The sequence below is a fragment of the Hyperolius riggenbachi genome, chromosome 6, assembly GCF_040937935.1.
Source record: "Hyperolius riggenbachi isolate aHypRig1 chromosome 6, aHypRig1.pri, whole genome shotgun sequence".
Taxonomy (NCBI): domain Eukaryota; kingdom Metazoa; phylum Chordata; class Amphibia; order Anura; family Hyperoliidae; genus Hyperolius; species Hyperolius riggenbachi.
Genome location: NC_090651.1, coordinates 161,777,785 through 161,793,390, shown reverse-complemented (window position 1 = coordinate 161,793,390; position 15,606 = coordinate 161,777,785). Strand labels below are relative to the sequence as shown.

The 15,606-nt window shown below is 41.6% G+C and overlaps 1 protein-coding gene across 4 annotated transcripts in view; it reads right to left on the bottom strand.

Annotated features, from left to right (window-relative positions):
- Positions 1-15,606, bottom strand: part of COLGALT2 (collagen beta(1-O)galactosyltransferase 2) — a 256,782-nt gene that overhangs the window by 36,323 nt on the left and 204,853 nt on the right. For 2 of the 4 annotated variants that reach the window (XM_068240130.1, XM_068240129.1), the window contains exon 12: positions 13,168-13,192. In XM_068240130.1, the coding sequence (XP_068096231.1) occupies positions 13,168-13,192 (25 nt within the window). Of the gene's footprint in view, positions 1-12,178; positions 13,193-15,606 lie in introns of those variants that run through there. The other 2 variants (XM_068240128.1, XM_068240131.1) reach the window with 1 other exon arrangement.

Sequence of the window (15,606 nt, the reverse complement as noted above, 5' to 3'; positions counted from 1 at the left end):
TTAAAATGAAGAATGACAATATCAATGATACAATAGTATTATGTATGTAGGCACACACATTGTCTAATAAATTTAACATTTTTGATGCAGTGCACACCTACCTTCATCACATCTTGCGTGACTTGTCTCTGCAGTCTCCACATCTCCTTCAGCCTGTTTTTGAGGCGCTCCATCCAAATCTAAAAACAATGTGACAGCCATTAAGGACTGTAATGGATGTCAAGAGCTTATCATAACAACATCACATTACTTTGTACATATGGACTGGACTACAGATAGCTTAGAAGATACTCGGTGTGGCATGTCGATAGTGTTAGCTGAGAGTAGTGTAAGCTTCTTCTAACCTACAAGTGCAACATGGCCCATTGTCATTGTTAATAGACTGTTATACTATTGTCGTTGAGTGGCTGTTTTAGTTGCCAACTATTCCTGTGATTAATAGCCACATAAGTTATTTGGGCTTCCCTCACACACCATTATCCCTGTGCAACCACTCCAACTCCCTGGTTAAAGCCACCCAAGGTGTCCTTTTGGGGGTGGGCCGGTGGGTCAATTGGGCCAGGCCCCACACCCGGAGAAGGGTCCATACCCTCTGCGGTGGGCGAGTGGACATAGTAGGCCAAAACCTAGAAATGTAGACAGTCCACACTGAGTCAAAGAAAGATGGTGTTGCATGTAATTAGCTATCCAGTAACAATTCAAACTGTGTCTTATGAGTGTCTCTCTGTAGCACATCTGCATAACCACAGTTTGTATGTGTTTTCTATCCAGATGTGTGAGCTTTTTTACACTTTGTTCTCCGGTGGGTCCCCTGCCATGGGCATGTATAATTGTAACAAGTATTGTTATTTTAAACTAGCATCCACCACTACAGGAACCCAGAGATATGTTTCCACATTCTAAGTCGGCAGCTATATGTGTTACACCACTACAGGGATCCGGCTGTACCTGTCCCCAGTATAGGTAGGCAGATATAGATAGTGGGCGATTGTCCAATGGGAGTAATATGAGGCACATAAATCTTAGGACCCTGTCAAACTGCTACTGGCATTCTAGGCTCAGTGCTGTAAGGTGTAGTGTTGAGGGTTGACTGGCCCTCAGGCCGTAAGGCTGCTGATGCTTGATGAAAGGGGTGTCCACACCATTGGGAGTCCCCATACTGGCTCATGTTTTGTTGGGGGTACAACGGTTTTGCTTTTATGTAATTTTCCAAAAGTCACACTGAAAATAAAAAAATAGTGAAGCATACTTTCCTTCATCATTACTGTCCACTACGGTGCATTCAATAAGAAAGAACATGGTGATGGAGAAATGAAATACAATGGTTACAATCTACAGATACATGTGTATACTTACCAACCGGAAATAATGTGATGGTTTCCTCCTCACCAACATGCATGTCTTCCTCCTCATCACCATCATCATCAGCATCATCTGTCGAAGTAATGGCATATATATGATAAAGTATGTACCCTCAAATATATGGATAACTATGGAGTTCATTGTACACAATGCCAGATTTACCTTCTTCCATTTCCCTCTGGACCGCAGAAGTGGGCCCAGCCTCCTCGGGCTCATCTCTGCTGGCATGGCCTGCTTCTTGTGGCTCCTGTCTCTGCAGTCTCCTCTTCTCTTCTGTGTGTCAAGTGAAATGTTGAGGCACATATGTAACACACATTGGACATACATTATCTTCAAGTGTGTAAGCGTTACACACACAGAACTAAATACTGATTCACAATACTGTTCAGATGCAAGTAAGATGGAGTGATATGTGCAGCAAGAGTTGTTGTTAAAGGCAATACTATGAAACTGCTATGCCTGCAAACACACTATTACATACATAACTACTTACTGTCTCTTTTCACTTTTCTGCGCAGAGATGCTAGGACCTCCCTCTCACGCAGCTTTAAGTCCGACCACCTTCGCATTAAGTGGTTTTTGGTCCTAGTTACCCCAGAAATTTTTTCCAGGGAAGAAATGGCATGGTCTAAAATAAAAATTTTTCTCTCAATGGGTCTTTCATACACCTCCCTCCTTCCATCATAGTCCCTCTTATCAAATATTCTGACCATCTCTGCCATTTCTTCCCTGGACATTCTTGTGGCTCGCTGCACAGGTGTCCTGCGTGGCATGGTTGCTGTCACAGCTCACAGTACTACAGAATGTAGAAGAGGAAGTGACAGTTTGGATAAACAGGAAGTTAGCATGCGCTTCTTGCGTCATCCGAACGTACGTTCTGACGTACTTACGTTATCCGAACGTTCCGAGAAATCCCTCAAATAGGGCAACGTAGCCTTATAGGCGGCGTATAGTAATGCTTCCAGAACTTTCGGCGTCTGCGTCTTTCAAGGTAAGTTCGTTTTAACCACGAACGTGTTTATCAGTAACGTACGTTCGTTAAGTTTCTTTCTTTCTATCTTTCTTTCTTTCTTTCTTTCTTTCTATGAAGTTTATGTCACCTCCATATGTTTGTCTTTCCAGGACAGTCCAGGAAACTATGGCAGTGGATATCTTTTCTGATTCTCAATTTACACGTGAATTTATAGACCTCTATAGAGCACACCCTGCCCTTTGGAAGACCAAAACTAAATGTTACTCGGATAGGCGTCTAAAGGCAAAAGCACATGATGAACTCGTGCAGTTATGTAAAACGGTCCTCCCAGAGGCTGATGTCCAGTTTGTCAAAAATAAAATTCAAAACTTAAGAACCGTGTTTAAAAAAGAATTAAACAAAATTGAACGATCAAAAAGATCAGGGGCTGCAGCTGAAGAGGTTTATAAGCCACGACTATGGTATTACGACTTACTTGCCTTCACCATTCCACATTTAAAAGGTCGTGAGGCTATATGCAGTTTATCAAGTGAACCCACTGACTTGAGTATCAACAGCGAGATGGCTACTGGTGACAACGATCCTAACCTAGAAGAAGAGGTATGTTTTTGTTGATAATGTCACACTGACAATGTGTTTTAAATGGTTATAGATTGTTACAATTAAACTGTAGCTTTCTGTAAAAAGCAGAATCCACATTTCACACCCATGTATACTGAGGGTGTATAAAAGGTGAGCCTCACATTTGTTATAGGTATGTTTCCACATTTCATGCACAGAACAGTGGAATGTGGTGGCTACTGTTCAGAAATCTTTCCAGAAAGCAAGCTTACTATTCACCTACAGATACATGTCACATTTGTAGCTTGCAATTTAATTGTAAAAAGGACAATGGGGGCCAGCTTAGTTTTCTGCCTGCAGTAGTGTCTGATTCACACATTAAACAAGTGTGTGCAACAAACCACTACTAACACACTGAGATGTCATGTTCTCCATGCTTTCTGAGGTGTGGTGTGTTTATTTAGAGACATAGAAATGAGCCACACGATTATGTTAATCAAGTAATTAATAGTTGACACATTGTGATGTAGTGCATATTTTGTTTGATTACTAAACATCTAACCTCATGCTTCAATTGCAGTATGCCAATGTTACCTACCCTTGCCCATTTGTACATTACTGACAATAGACTCCCAACATGAATAAGCTTTGAGTACATTGGACATACCTTACACTAAATGTACCTAATGTTTACATATGTGTTTAAACTTTGACCAAAATGCTGTATTTTCTGTCCATTCATTGTACAGACATCTGTCGCTGGTCCCTCCCAGGAGAGCACTAAACGCAGATTTGCCCTGAAAAAAACTCGCAAAAGAAGAAATGTTCTTGAAGACAAATGTGAGGAAGCTATTCAGCAGGCTGTTATGCTAATCAACAAAAAAGATGACTCCTGTGATGCCTTTGGGAATTTAGTGGCAACTAAATTAAGAGCATTACCGGAAGATTTGAGGCCACACACAGAAAGTGCAATCTTGGATGTTTTCACTCGCACAAATACTCCAGCAGCACCAATCCCTAATGCTACATTAGCATCTGAAAAAGACATACCTCAGCCTACATTCACACATCCACAACACATGCATCAACCTACATTAGCACCAACACAACACATGCATTATCCTACTACCTTACCACCAACACAACACATGCATCATAACGTCATGAGTCAGTATAGTCACAACTATCACACACAACAGTATGAGCCCCATTTCTACCCTCCTGATAAAATACTTGACCATCCCCAAACACATGCGCAACATGCACTATATCAAAAACAAGTGGAAACTGTGTGGCCAACTCAACCCAATTATGCGGATCTGTGATACCTCCATCCGTGCCTATATGGATACTCTTCCTTTAAGGACCAATGAAGAGAGACTAAAATGGAGCCATAATGTTTGTACATTTAATCAACAATAGTAGTTGCCTGGCACCCATGCTGGTCTATTTAGCGACACTATATGTGAGTTAAACCAGTAACAAGCATGTAGCTAATATTGTGCCTTCTGACATACATGTCATTAAAGCCTCCTATGCTGCATCCTTGGTCAAGGCGTGTGAATCCTAACATTACAGACTATGGACTATCCCCACAACTCAACAACTGCTATGTATTTACACTGATACACAAACTGACATATGACATAACGAGATAGACGTGTATGTAGAGTGCCTAGCACAACAACAATTATGCTGTGTTCATTATTAGATTTATCGGTCAGAATGCCATAGATATCAGGTATGTAAGTGGCTGAGTCAGTCCAGACTGAGACAGGAATTGAGTACTGTGTGACCCACACTGCAAATAACTTGCTGTTTGTATCAGTATCTTGCTGTCCAAAGTCAGTTTGCTGTAGGACAGTGTGGTGTAGTTGCATTCTGTTATCAGTGCGGCTCACGCTGTATTCACTTCCTGTCTGTGTCAGCCACTTACATACCTGAGATTGTAGTATTGACACCTGAACATGTCAAAAATGACCACAGCATAGTTCTACCTGTGCTAGACAATGTACATACCTATTTGTATCTCTGGTGACATGTCATTTTGGCTATACTTTAAAGGACCCAAGCTGTCAGACTACATGTCCCTTTCTCTGTAGGTCTCCTTTATACTGTATGTTGTATGGCTTAAACATACTGTTCAGGTAGCTGCAGGAGAGTTACAATCAGCCTCCTCTATATAGGATGCAGCCAAACCCGGGGACATTATGTAACCACACCTGTTTGTCAGCCTTGCTGATCAGGTCTACCCAAGTAGTGATGACATCAGGTCAGCAGGATCGGCCTGTAAGACATTTAGGCAATACATACCTACCTCACCTTTACTTTCATGTCTGATTTACGTTGAACCTCGACATTCAGTATGAACAGATAAGCATGTTCTATAGCCACCTCCCAAAGTGTGTGGGTGTTTTTTTTTTTGGGAGGGTACTACAAACATAGCTATGTTCCTTTTTGTAAAGTTATGTATATATTTGGTAGGCCTGTGTAATTGTGAGGAAGGCAACTTTGGTTACAATGCCAATCTTACAGTACTTCTACATAGACTGTTGTATTTTATTCAACAAAGGTGTTAATAAAAATGTACTTCTTCACCTGATACGCTGGTGTTATTGTGTTAATGGTGTAGTTAGTATCATTGTTTAGTTGATGTTGACTTAATTTTCCTTGTTGTTGCATTGTGGCAATATCCTATCATTAACAGCTAAAGTAATTGTGTACTACACGTTAGCTTAAATTAGTACTGTGTATGGAGACGACATCCTAATTAGCACAGAATAATTAGAACATAATTAACACTCTTTTAGATTTCGTGAAAACATTCTGAACGGTATACATATAGTTAATGAACCAACGAGCATTCATTATACTAATAATGTATTCTGATCTAATCACAACAGTTTACTCTAATTGAGTGTTAATTATGCACATTTATATTCTGTGATTTAATATTTATAAATAACATGCATATCCATTGTACACTATATAAGTTCACTGCCTCACATGTTTATTGGGTTGTGTTAATAAGGAACTACAACAACACCCACATGAATCTCTAATTAAAAACACATTATGATGTTCCATGTCTAAACCAGTATGTGTAGGAAGCAATGTTAAGTGTGACCTAACACATATATGGTACATGTGGGGCTTGACTTGTAGTTGATTAACAACAAACACATTTGAAGATGAACATAAATTTAATCACAGGTACGTGAAAACACAAGTTGCAACACAATTGTTAATAAACGGAAAAAATCAAACTATCCTGGCATCTTGCCAGACCACAGCTCCAGCTCGTGAAATGAAATAGTCAGCATAGGCCTCCCTATTATTTTTAGCCTCTGTAGTGGCATTTCGAGGCGGACAGGGCTGCAGGTCAGTCAGGACATGTGGCTGTGCTCTCCATTCACCTTCTACCACATTCCCAGTAGAAGCGTCCACCCTGTCCACAGCTTGCACAGGAAAGTATGTGTGCCTAAGGAAGTTGTGCAGTACACAGCACGCATAGACAACTGTATCCACCTTGTCGATCCGCAGATTGATAGCAGTATGCATCACACGGAATCTACTGGCTAAGATGCCAAAGGCATTTTCCACTATCATGCGGGCCCTGGACAGACGATAGTTGAATATTTTTTGGCGGTATTGAATATTTTTATTTGGGAATGGCTTCAAAATATGTGGGTGTAACGGAAAAGCCTCATCTGCAACATAAACAAAATTGAGGTGGTTTACAGTCAGTGAATTGTCCGGTAAATTGAGCTGGTTGTGAGTAAGTCGTTCAAAAAAAGTTGTTTGTTCGATGACACCACCATCAGACTGGCGCCCATTGCGCCCAATATCCACAAATAAGAATTGATAGTTGGCATTAACTAAGGCCATCAAAATTATACTAAAAAAACCCTTATAATTATAATAATAAGAACCGGTATTGCCAGGTGGAGTAATTCTTATATGCTTTCCGTCCAGAGCCCCGCCACAGTTTGGAAAGTCCCATAAACGGTGGAATTCTGCTGCAATATCCAACCACTCCTGTGGTGTTTGTGGAAACTGATAAATGGAAGATAACATACAATTAGACATTTGTGAGTCATGTAGCCAAACATTATTATTATTAGAGTACAATCTACACAAACAGAGCACATGAGTGCATTGTAAAAACATATATATTTAACATACCTGCCATTGCTAGTTGTCTGTTTGGCTGCAGTAGAGCCTAAAACACACTCCTTACATAAACATCACACTAGCCAAGTGTAACTTGCATCACTAGCCACAGCTGGGACAAGGTCCTCCAGCACCCAAGGCTGAGCCTGCAAAGTGCGCCCCTCCCACCTCAGCTGTCACACACTGATTGCTAATACACTAAGAGGGCCACAGGGCCCACAGCCTCCACAACACCTTAATATTTATTTATCTGCCTTGTACTCACTTCCATGTAACCCCTCTTCTTATTTCTCTATGCTTCAAAAACCATTATTAATCACAGCTCAATGAAATCTGTGGCCCCTCCTACACTGCACCCTGAGGCTGTAGCCTCTACAGCCTATGCCTGGGGCCGGCCCTGTCAACAGATTATTCTGAAAACTGGTATTGATTTTTACTGACACAACCATAGCATTATCAGTGTAAATTACCTTCAATAACATGTTATGCTACATCAAATGTACATACCTTCATAAATTCACCCTTCAAGGCGTCAATTATTGCTTGGCATGTTTCAGGAATTATTATACCCAAAGCTTGAGGAGAGATTCCGGTCGAGAACTTTAAATCCTGGAGGCTGCGTCCAGTGGCCAGGAAGCGCAGGGTAGCTGTTAAGCGCTGTTCTGGGGTGATAGACTTCCTCATCCAGGTATCCTCCTTAGAAATTAATGGCGTAACCACATGTAAAAGATAGTGGAATGCTTCTTGCGGCATGCGCAGATAATTCCTATAATCATCAGGAGCAGAGATGCTGAGGTCATGTAGCAGGCTGTCATGTGAGATCAAATCTCTATCTTGGAGCCAGGTCTTTGCCCATGCACGGCCTTTCCGCTTTTGCCTAAGCACTTTCACATTTTTGCGCACTTTTAACAAAAGTAATAAGGCAACACTAGCCCGCTGTTTTTGGGACATATGCGATGCCATTGCTGCACTGGAAACACGACAATAACGAACGAACGTCCACACCAAATGCAGCAACGTCTATACTGTTGCTAAGCCTTTTATAAGATGGCTTTACGTCACTTCCTGAAATCTACTGAACGAACTTTCGTTGGGCGAACGATCTGTGCGCAACTTCCTCTTCCCTACTAGCCATTAACAATGACGTTCGTTCCGGCTTAATTGATTTGAATAACGTTTAGCTTAATAGATGCACTACATCATACGTTCGTCACTTCCGCATCGTTCGTTCGGGAACGATCTGATCGTTTGGCACTTCCAACACCGCTTTACTAACGACCGTTTCATTTCTCGCCTTAATTGATCGTTCGTCGTTTGTTACGAACGATCGTTATCGCATGTCTGTACGTACCTTAAGGCTGACACTCTTTCAGGAGTGTTTCACAGGAAGGAATCCTTATGACCAGCCCAGCATTGTGGGAAACACATAGTACTTATAGTACACGCCTCCAATGAATGTGGCCAGGCAATTTGCATGACAACGTATGCAAATTCCTCAGCAAACACAAGCTGCAAAACTGACAGAAGCTCTCCTTTCCAGAGTCCTGCAGCATGCAAACCTAAACAATGGTCAAAAAGCTGCCTGCCTGCACAGGCAGCTGAGCAGATCATTACAGAACGCCACTTAGTGGTTGCACCCGGCTAATGGAATAGTACCTTTTATTTCTTACATGACTAGTTTATACTTTATAGATGTGTGACCCACTATTTTGTGTTATTGCACTAGCACTTTTTTGTATATTGTGGACAATGTCACTTTGATTGAACTTTATTCATTCATTCATTATATATTTATAGTAATCATTTATAGTAAAAGTTTTTTGAACCTAGATTTTACATAGACGAAGTTCTGACTCAACCATGGAAATCGTCTCTGATATATATTTTTGAGATACATTGCCAATTGTGGAGGTTTGTTATTTGTGTTTTTAAATGGTTTTATGATAATTGAGTATTGAATAAACATGTTTGTAATTATACAACAGGTGGCACAGTGAATTGGATCATCATTTTTCTTTAAATTGATTGTTTGTTTGATTTCTCTGTGTTTGATGCACATGCTGTGTAGATATTGCGGCACACTTCTTTAGTAGTTTAAAATAAATAAAAAATAAATAAAAATCATTCAAATTAATAATATTTGAATTTTCTCCTATGTTTTGCCACCAGTAGGCGGAGTGCTTGCACACATTTTCTTTTTTTTTTTTTATGTTACAGCCTGTCATGCCCCCAGCTAGAAGTCCTCCAATCAGGAGGCAATAACGCAGCAGAGCATTTTGTCAGCTGCTGGTTTGTAGAGAAAGGTGACCGCCGGAGAGAGAGAAATCCGGCACTCAAGGGGCTTAAACTACGTAACTATTGCTATTTTTCTACAATTTTAAATGGAATTTGTTAGTATAAATTGTGTTCTACATGTTTTAATGGCTCTAAAGTGCCACAATTCATTCATTTATGCAGCATGTGTTGCTTGCTAGTCCCCTAAAGTAGCCTAAAGTAGCCTAGCACCAACTCCCCTGCCTACACCTAACACTATCCCCTCCCTCATCTATGCCACTATCCAAGCCAATAGAAAGCACCATGCTCTAGCCAAACCCTGGGTGCCAGATTACTCACCCCCACTGCCAGCTCCACCATTATCTGGAGTTTGTTGTCCAAGTAACCCTGAACACCACTTACCCACCCTCGCCACTATCGTCACCAGTATCGGTGTTTGGCTACATTATAGTCAAACTATGGGCACTGCTTTCTTAATTCTGCCACCGGTATCCGGAGTTTATCTACATGATAGCAAAACTACAGGTGCTGCTTGCTAACATGCCTCCCTCTCATCTCCCACTGCCTCTGTTGATAGCCAGATTTTAACTACCATATAATAGCCAAACCTCAGCATCCTAAATTACTCAGTTGGCACAGCCATAGCCGTAAATTACATTGTGATCTATGGTGGTGCAGATCGGACTAAGCACAGGGCCGGATTATCCACCAGGCACGTCAAGCAGCTGATTAGGGCCCTAAAGGGCCCCATCAGCATGCAATCCTGTACCTTTTACACGTCTGGTGCGGCTAAGGGAACCCATCAGCATACAGGCACATCATTATGCTAATTAATTCTAAGCCCGTGTCCCGGTTCTAACCAATTTGTTCCTGAATGTGTACTTCCGCTACATAAAATAGTCCCCCTTACATTAGCAAACATGAAGACAGGACTATTGCTGAGTTCGGGATGGCGGATGGATTCAGTTTCTTGAGCCGGGCGGCTGTTTTGAAATGCACAGCGGCATGAGGAGAGGAGACCAGGAAGCAGGAGGAATGTGCCTGGCTCTGCCTGCAATAGAGGATGCTTTGCCCAGGAGTCAGATTCCGTAAGTAATCATTCAGTCCCCCTCTTCTTCCTTCACACATGGGTTATACAGAGAAGGGGGGTGAATCCGGGATGTCCATAGAATGCTGACTGTATAGCGCTCTCTGTAACATCGTTAGGTGTTGTGTGCTTTGCTGGAATGTGGGGCATCTCTTGAATTAAGTGAAAGGCAGCCTGGCAGTCAGTGTGATCCTCCCCTCACCCTCCGTGACCCTGCTGTGTACAAGCCTCTACTGATAGGACATTCCTCAGGTGATAAACCTGTGTACGGGGGGGGGGGGGGAGTATTGCCTGTGCATTCATTTTGTCAGAGTGTTGGAGGCTGACAGCCCGATTACAGTGTGCACATTTTCATGAAAAGTAATATGTTTACTGGCAATATGTGAGAATAATGTGTGTATGCTATGGCCACTCTGCAGGATACTTTCAGCATGACTATTCCTCCGCAGCGCTGTACAGAGTACATTGTCTTGTCACTAACTGTCCCTCAGAGGGGCTCACACTCTAATCCTACCATAGTCATAGGTCTGTATGTATTGTGTAGTGTATGTATTGTAGTCTAGGGCCAATTTAGGGCGAAGCCAATTAACTTTTATGTATGTTTTTGGGATGTGGGAGGAAACCAGAGTGCCCGGAGGAAGCCCGCACAGACATGGGGAGAACATAGAAACGCTTTGCAGAAAAAGCCCTGGCTGAGAGTCAAACAGGGGCCCCCGAGAACGCCAACTGCCGTGCTGCCCAATGACAATTTGTTTATATCACTATACTTCTAAATTCCTAGTAACTTGCTAGCATTCGGTGAGGGGGGGGGGGGGGGGGGAGCAGAGTGGTTTGAAGGAGGGGGCCCAAATTGTCTACTTTGCTTAGGGCCCTATTTGTCCTTAATACGGCTCTGGCTAAGCACACAAATTACTTGCTTTGGCCCTTGGATCCAATTATCCAGATGTTGCAATTGATTTCCTTCCAATCACTTAACAGTTTGGTGCTATAGCCTCAGTGGCCTTTAGATACTCTGGCACTAGAGTAATTCTATAGTTAAAAGTATAGTCAGGAATCCAAATGTAGAGAAATAATGAGAATTTGGCTATTTTGCTAAGTTAACCATGTTTTGTGATGTAACAGGTTTGGCTTCCAAATGGTCATGTTGGCCAGACAGACATTTCCTTCTGCTTGCCAGCTACTGGTTGGTAGAGCAAGTTCTGATGTCCGCTCCATTGCTTTCCATTCCTGCCCACTGCATGCTGAAATTCAAAAGTTTACAAATCCTGCATCAATCATATTTTTCTGAGAACATTGGAAGATTTCCCTGAGTAAGTGAATATATACACTTCCAAAACCCTCCTTTCATATTATAACAATAGTTTCAAGGCTTGTAAAGCAACAGGTTTCACCTACGGTAGAACAAAGATGGTAACTTTTTGCACCCTTTTACTGCCTGGGTGGAGGTCTTTAGAAAATGTGGAAATCTAGGTAACGCCTTGCCTTTACTGATAACTCCTGTGCAGATTCCGAATGTTAACGGTATCGAATGTTCACCACTGAATGCAGTAATAAGCTGTGTAATTATTTCTAGGAAATTCTGACCACAACAAACTTATATAATCCATAATGAAGGTATTTTCTTTTATGTTAAAACTCATAATAGTGATTGCAACTTTTTTTTCTTTCATAAAATATGCTGGCTCAAAACAAAAGCGGATGTCATAAAAATTAATATAATAAAAATAATTTTATTTAGATCTCCTCTGCATTAGTTATTTCACGTTTAATTCAATGAAAAATATATAAACCCCCAATTAACCAAATGCATTCTAATTTGTTCACATAATTACAGTTACAATTCCTGCTATTAAAGTTAAATTAAAAGATTTTTGAATGATAATATTACATATGTTCTTTGTTCAGAGGTCCTCCACAATACCAAAAGTACACGTTAATTTTGTAATTTACAAAATAGAATCCACTATATACATCCTATAAAGATGTTGCTCTTTTCACACAGCTGTTTAGAGGAATAGTTACTGGGCAATTTATTTTAATATTAATATTTGCAAAGGTAGCTTTATACAGAATGTTATACACATCCTCTGTCTTTACAAAACAATCATTCTCAAGTATTCACAGTCAAAATGTTCTATCTAAAGTGAACCTGAGGTGAGAGTGATATGGAGGTGCCATATATTTATTTCCTTTTAAGCAATATCAGTTGCCTGGCTGTCCTGCTGATCCTCTGCCTTTAATACTTTCAGCCATAGATCCTGAACAAGCATGCAGCATGCAGATCTGATGTTTCTGACAATATTGTCAGAACTGGCATGATTAGCTACAAGCTTGTTGCTGGTGTAATCAGCCACTATTGAAGCCAAATAGATGAGCAGGGCTGGCAAGCAACTAGTCTTGTTTAAAAGGAAATAAATATGGCAGCCTATATATCTCTTACCTCGGGTTCACTTTAAAATCTAACTGCTGTACACATATTTCACAACAATCATAGTTCGTCCCGAGATGATGTGTCAAGTGTTGCCTGTGGTGGCAATGCTTCTGTGTTCTGAGCATCAGTGTGTATTTCACCCTGTTGCCTGGTCTTTCCAGAATATTGTCTGTCCCAGTCTGTTGCCAGAGTGTCATTGTCCCATATAGTGGATGTTTCTGTGTCACTAAAGTATCCTGGCTGACCCGTGTAATGAGTAGGGTAGACAAGCAGTGGCTCAGCAGAGAAGGCCTTCAAGTTCCGTACCAGATAATATTCCTTGTATTTTTCACTAGAAGAAAAAAATAAAAGATCAAATTAACTTTGCAGATTATATATTAAGAGTTTTCAATCAACAGTGTACAGATGTATAGAAATAAAAAAATCAAAATATCAATGAAAATATAAAATAGCAAAAGCAGCAGTTCTACGAGTATTGTAAGTATATGTGCTTTAGCAGTCAAATACACCTTCATTTTCATCTAAAGGTGCATACACATGCACAATTACTGTCACCCACAGGAACGTTCAGTACAGACATGTCCTAGGTTTAGCCTGTAGGCTAGTTATGTGTTTTGTTGCTATTTAGCGGGGCAGAGGGATGATGGTGATATGCAATGAAGCGGCACAGAGCAGGGGAAGTAAGGAGGGAGATCATTGTGCTCAGTTGGCATTATGATGATATGGTGTTATGAATCTCTCACCAATGCATTGCAAGAAACAGGGTCCACCTTACACACTAGATTTTGCCAGACGTGGCCCCAAATAACTGCCTCAGCCAAGACCTATCTAGTGTCTCTACAAGGCTTTATGTTGGCCATACATGGTACAATAAAAACGTTCGATCATCCCGTTTATTTGATCTAAATGATCGAATTAAATGAAAGTTGAAAATATTTTTTTTTCGATCAAGCAATTTGAACAATTATCCCATTTTTTCGAGAAAAATCTGATCGGACATGCTGGAAAAATCTTTATATTCGATCTAACAGAATAATCAAACTAAATTGTCTAATCGAAAAAAAGTTAAAAATTGTACCATGTATGTCCACCTTTAGAATGACATTCAAGAGTCATATTGCATGACTTCAGGACAGTGATTTCAGCCAAGCAAATCCTTCCTTGGTACTCCATCCACTGTACTGAGGAAGTGCATTATTAGATTTTTTTAGCCATTTCCATGTGGTTGCTTGCATTCCATTTGCGTTTAAATGGCTTTGTGATCACAGTAATTAGCATTTGGTCTCCCTTCAATTTTGAGAAATTAGTTAAAGGACTTCAAATGTAGAAATGAAGTACAAACTGCATCTTAAAAGCACAAGCATATCCAAACCCAATTCAAAAGAAGGTTATCATTGTGTAGGAAGATCTCAATGGAAATGCAGACTCTGCACTAAAGCTTTGTCCAAAGTGCTGAAAGTTAACCAGAGATCAGGGGAACAAGATAATTTTCACTTAACTGGGACTTCTTCCAGCCTCCTGTAGTCAGTCTGTCAGCTCCACCATTGTCCTCTCTGTCCAATCTGTTGTGCTGCTGCAGCCAAATTAATGGCTACTGCACATGGACTGTTCTTCGATCTCACTCCTGTGGCCAGAGCATTCCGTGCATGTGCAGTTACTAATCTACACAAACTGCACATGCAGCTGTCATCCAAGAGGTGTGTGGCCAGGAAAATGCATGTGCAGTAGGCCATGACTCAGTTGCGGACTTTAATGGGAATGACATCAAAACAGTGGAGCACACAGACAGATTACAAGGGGCTGGAAGAAGCCGCAGGTAAGTAAAAATCCTCTTGTTCCCCTCATCTCAGGTACACTTTAAGAAACACAGATATTCCTAAAACACTGGTGAATTATTTATTCACTGTATATTCTGGCGTATAAGACTACTTTTTAACCCAGGAAAATCTTCTCAAAGGTCTGGGGTCGTCTTATACACCAATCAGCGTGATCGGCTGTCATAGGCTTCAGCCTATGACAGCGGATCACCTCCATAGCAACAGAGGGGACAGCCGTTTCACACGGCTGTCCCCAGTACAGCGCTGCTGAAGATCGCAGCTCTGTACAAATTAAAAAGACGGCGGTTTTGCCACCTAACAGTCTCCCGGGCGGCGATCAGAGCTCCGCCTACCAAGCAGGAGATGCGCGCGCAGCTGCGCACGATCTCCTGCAGTAGCCGGCCCCAGGACTTGACACCAATTGGTGTTAGGCGGTCCTGGGGCTACCGCCGTGGCCACGCCCATTGGCGTGACGCAGTCTTTAGGTAGTTATCTAAAAGAGTTGGGGGTCGTCTTATACACCCAGTCGTCTTATATACTGGAATATACAGTATCTCAAAGACTAATGTTTAACTCTTTTTGGAGTGCTGATTTACGGATTTGGGTGATTGACTTTAATTGGGTGAAAGTGAGAAAACGCAGAAAAGCCGGCAAGCGTTCTGACAGCAAGGCGGCTGATTCCGCGTCCAGTGCGGCGGTTTGCACGCAGCAGCGTGCCTCTGGTGTGGCTGAGTCTGTTAGTTCACACAGGTTTAGGAATACGCGCGCGCGCGCTGAGAGGCAGAACTTTTATGACGGCCAAAAGGGGACCACCTGACCAGGCTGGTCAGCTGACGCCAGAGCAAGTTTCTATTGGTCCATCACTTAGAGGTGGCGCCAGAGAGTGTTACACTATGTATAGTTGCTGCTGGCCAGTCACAAGTTGTCT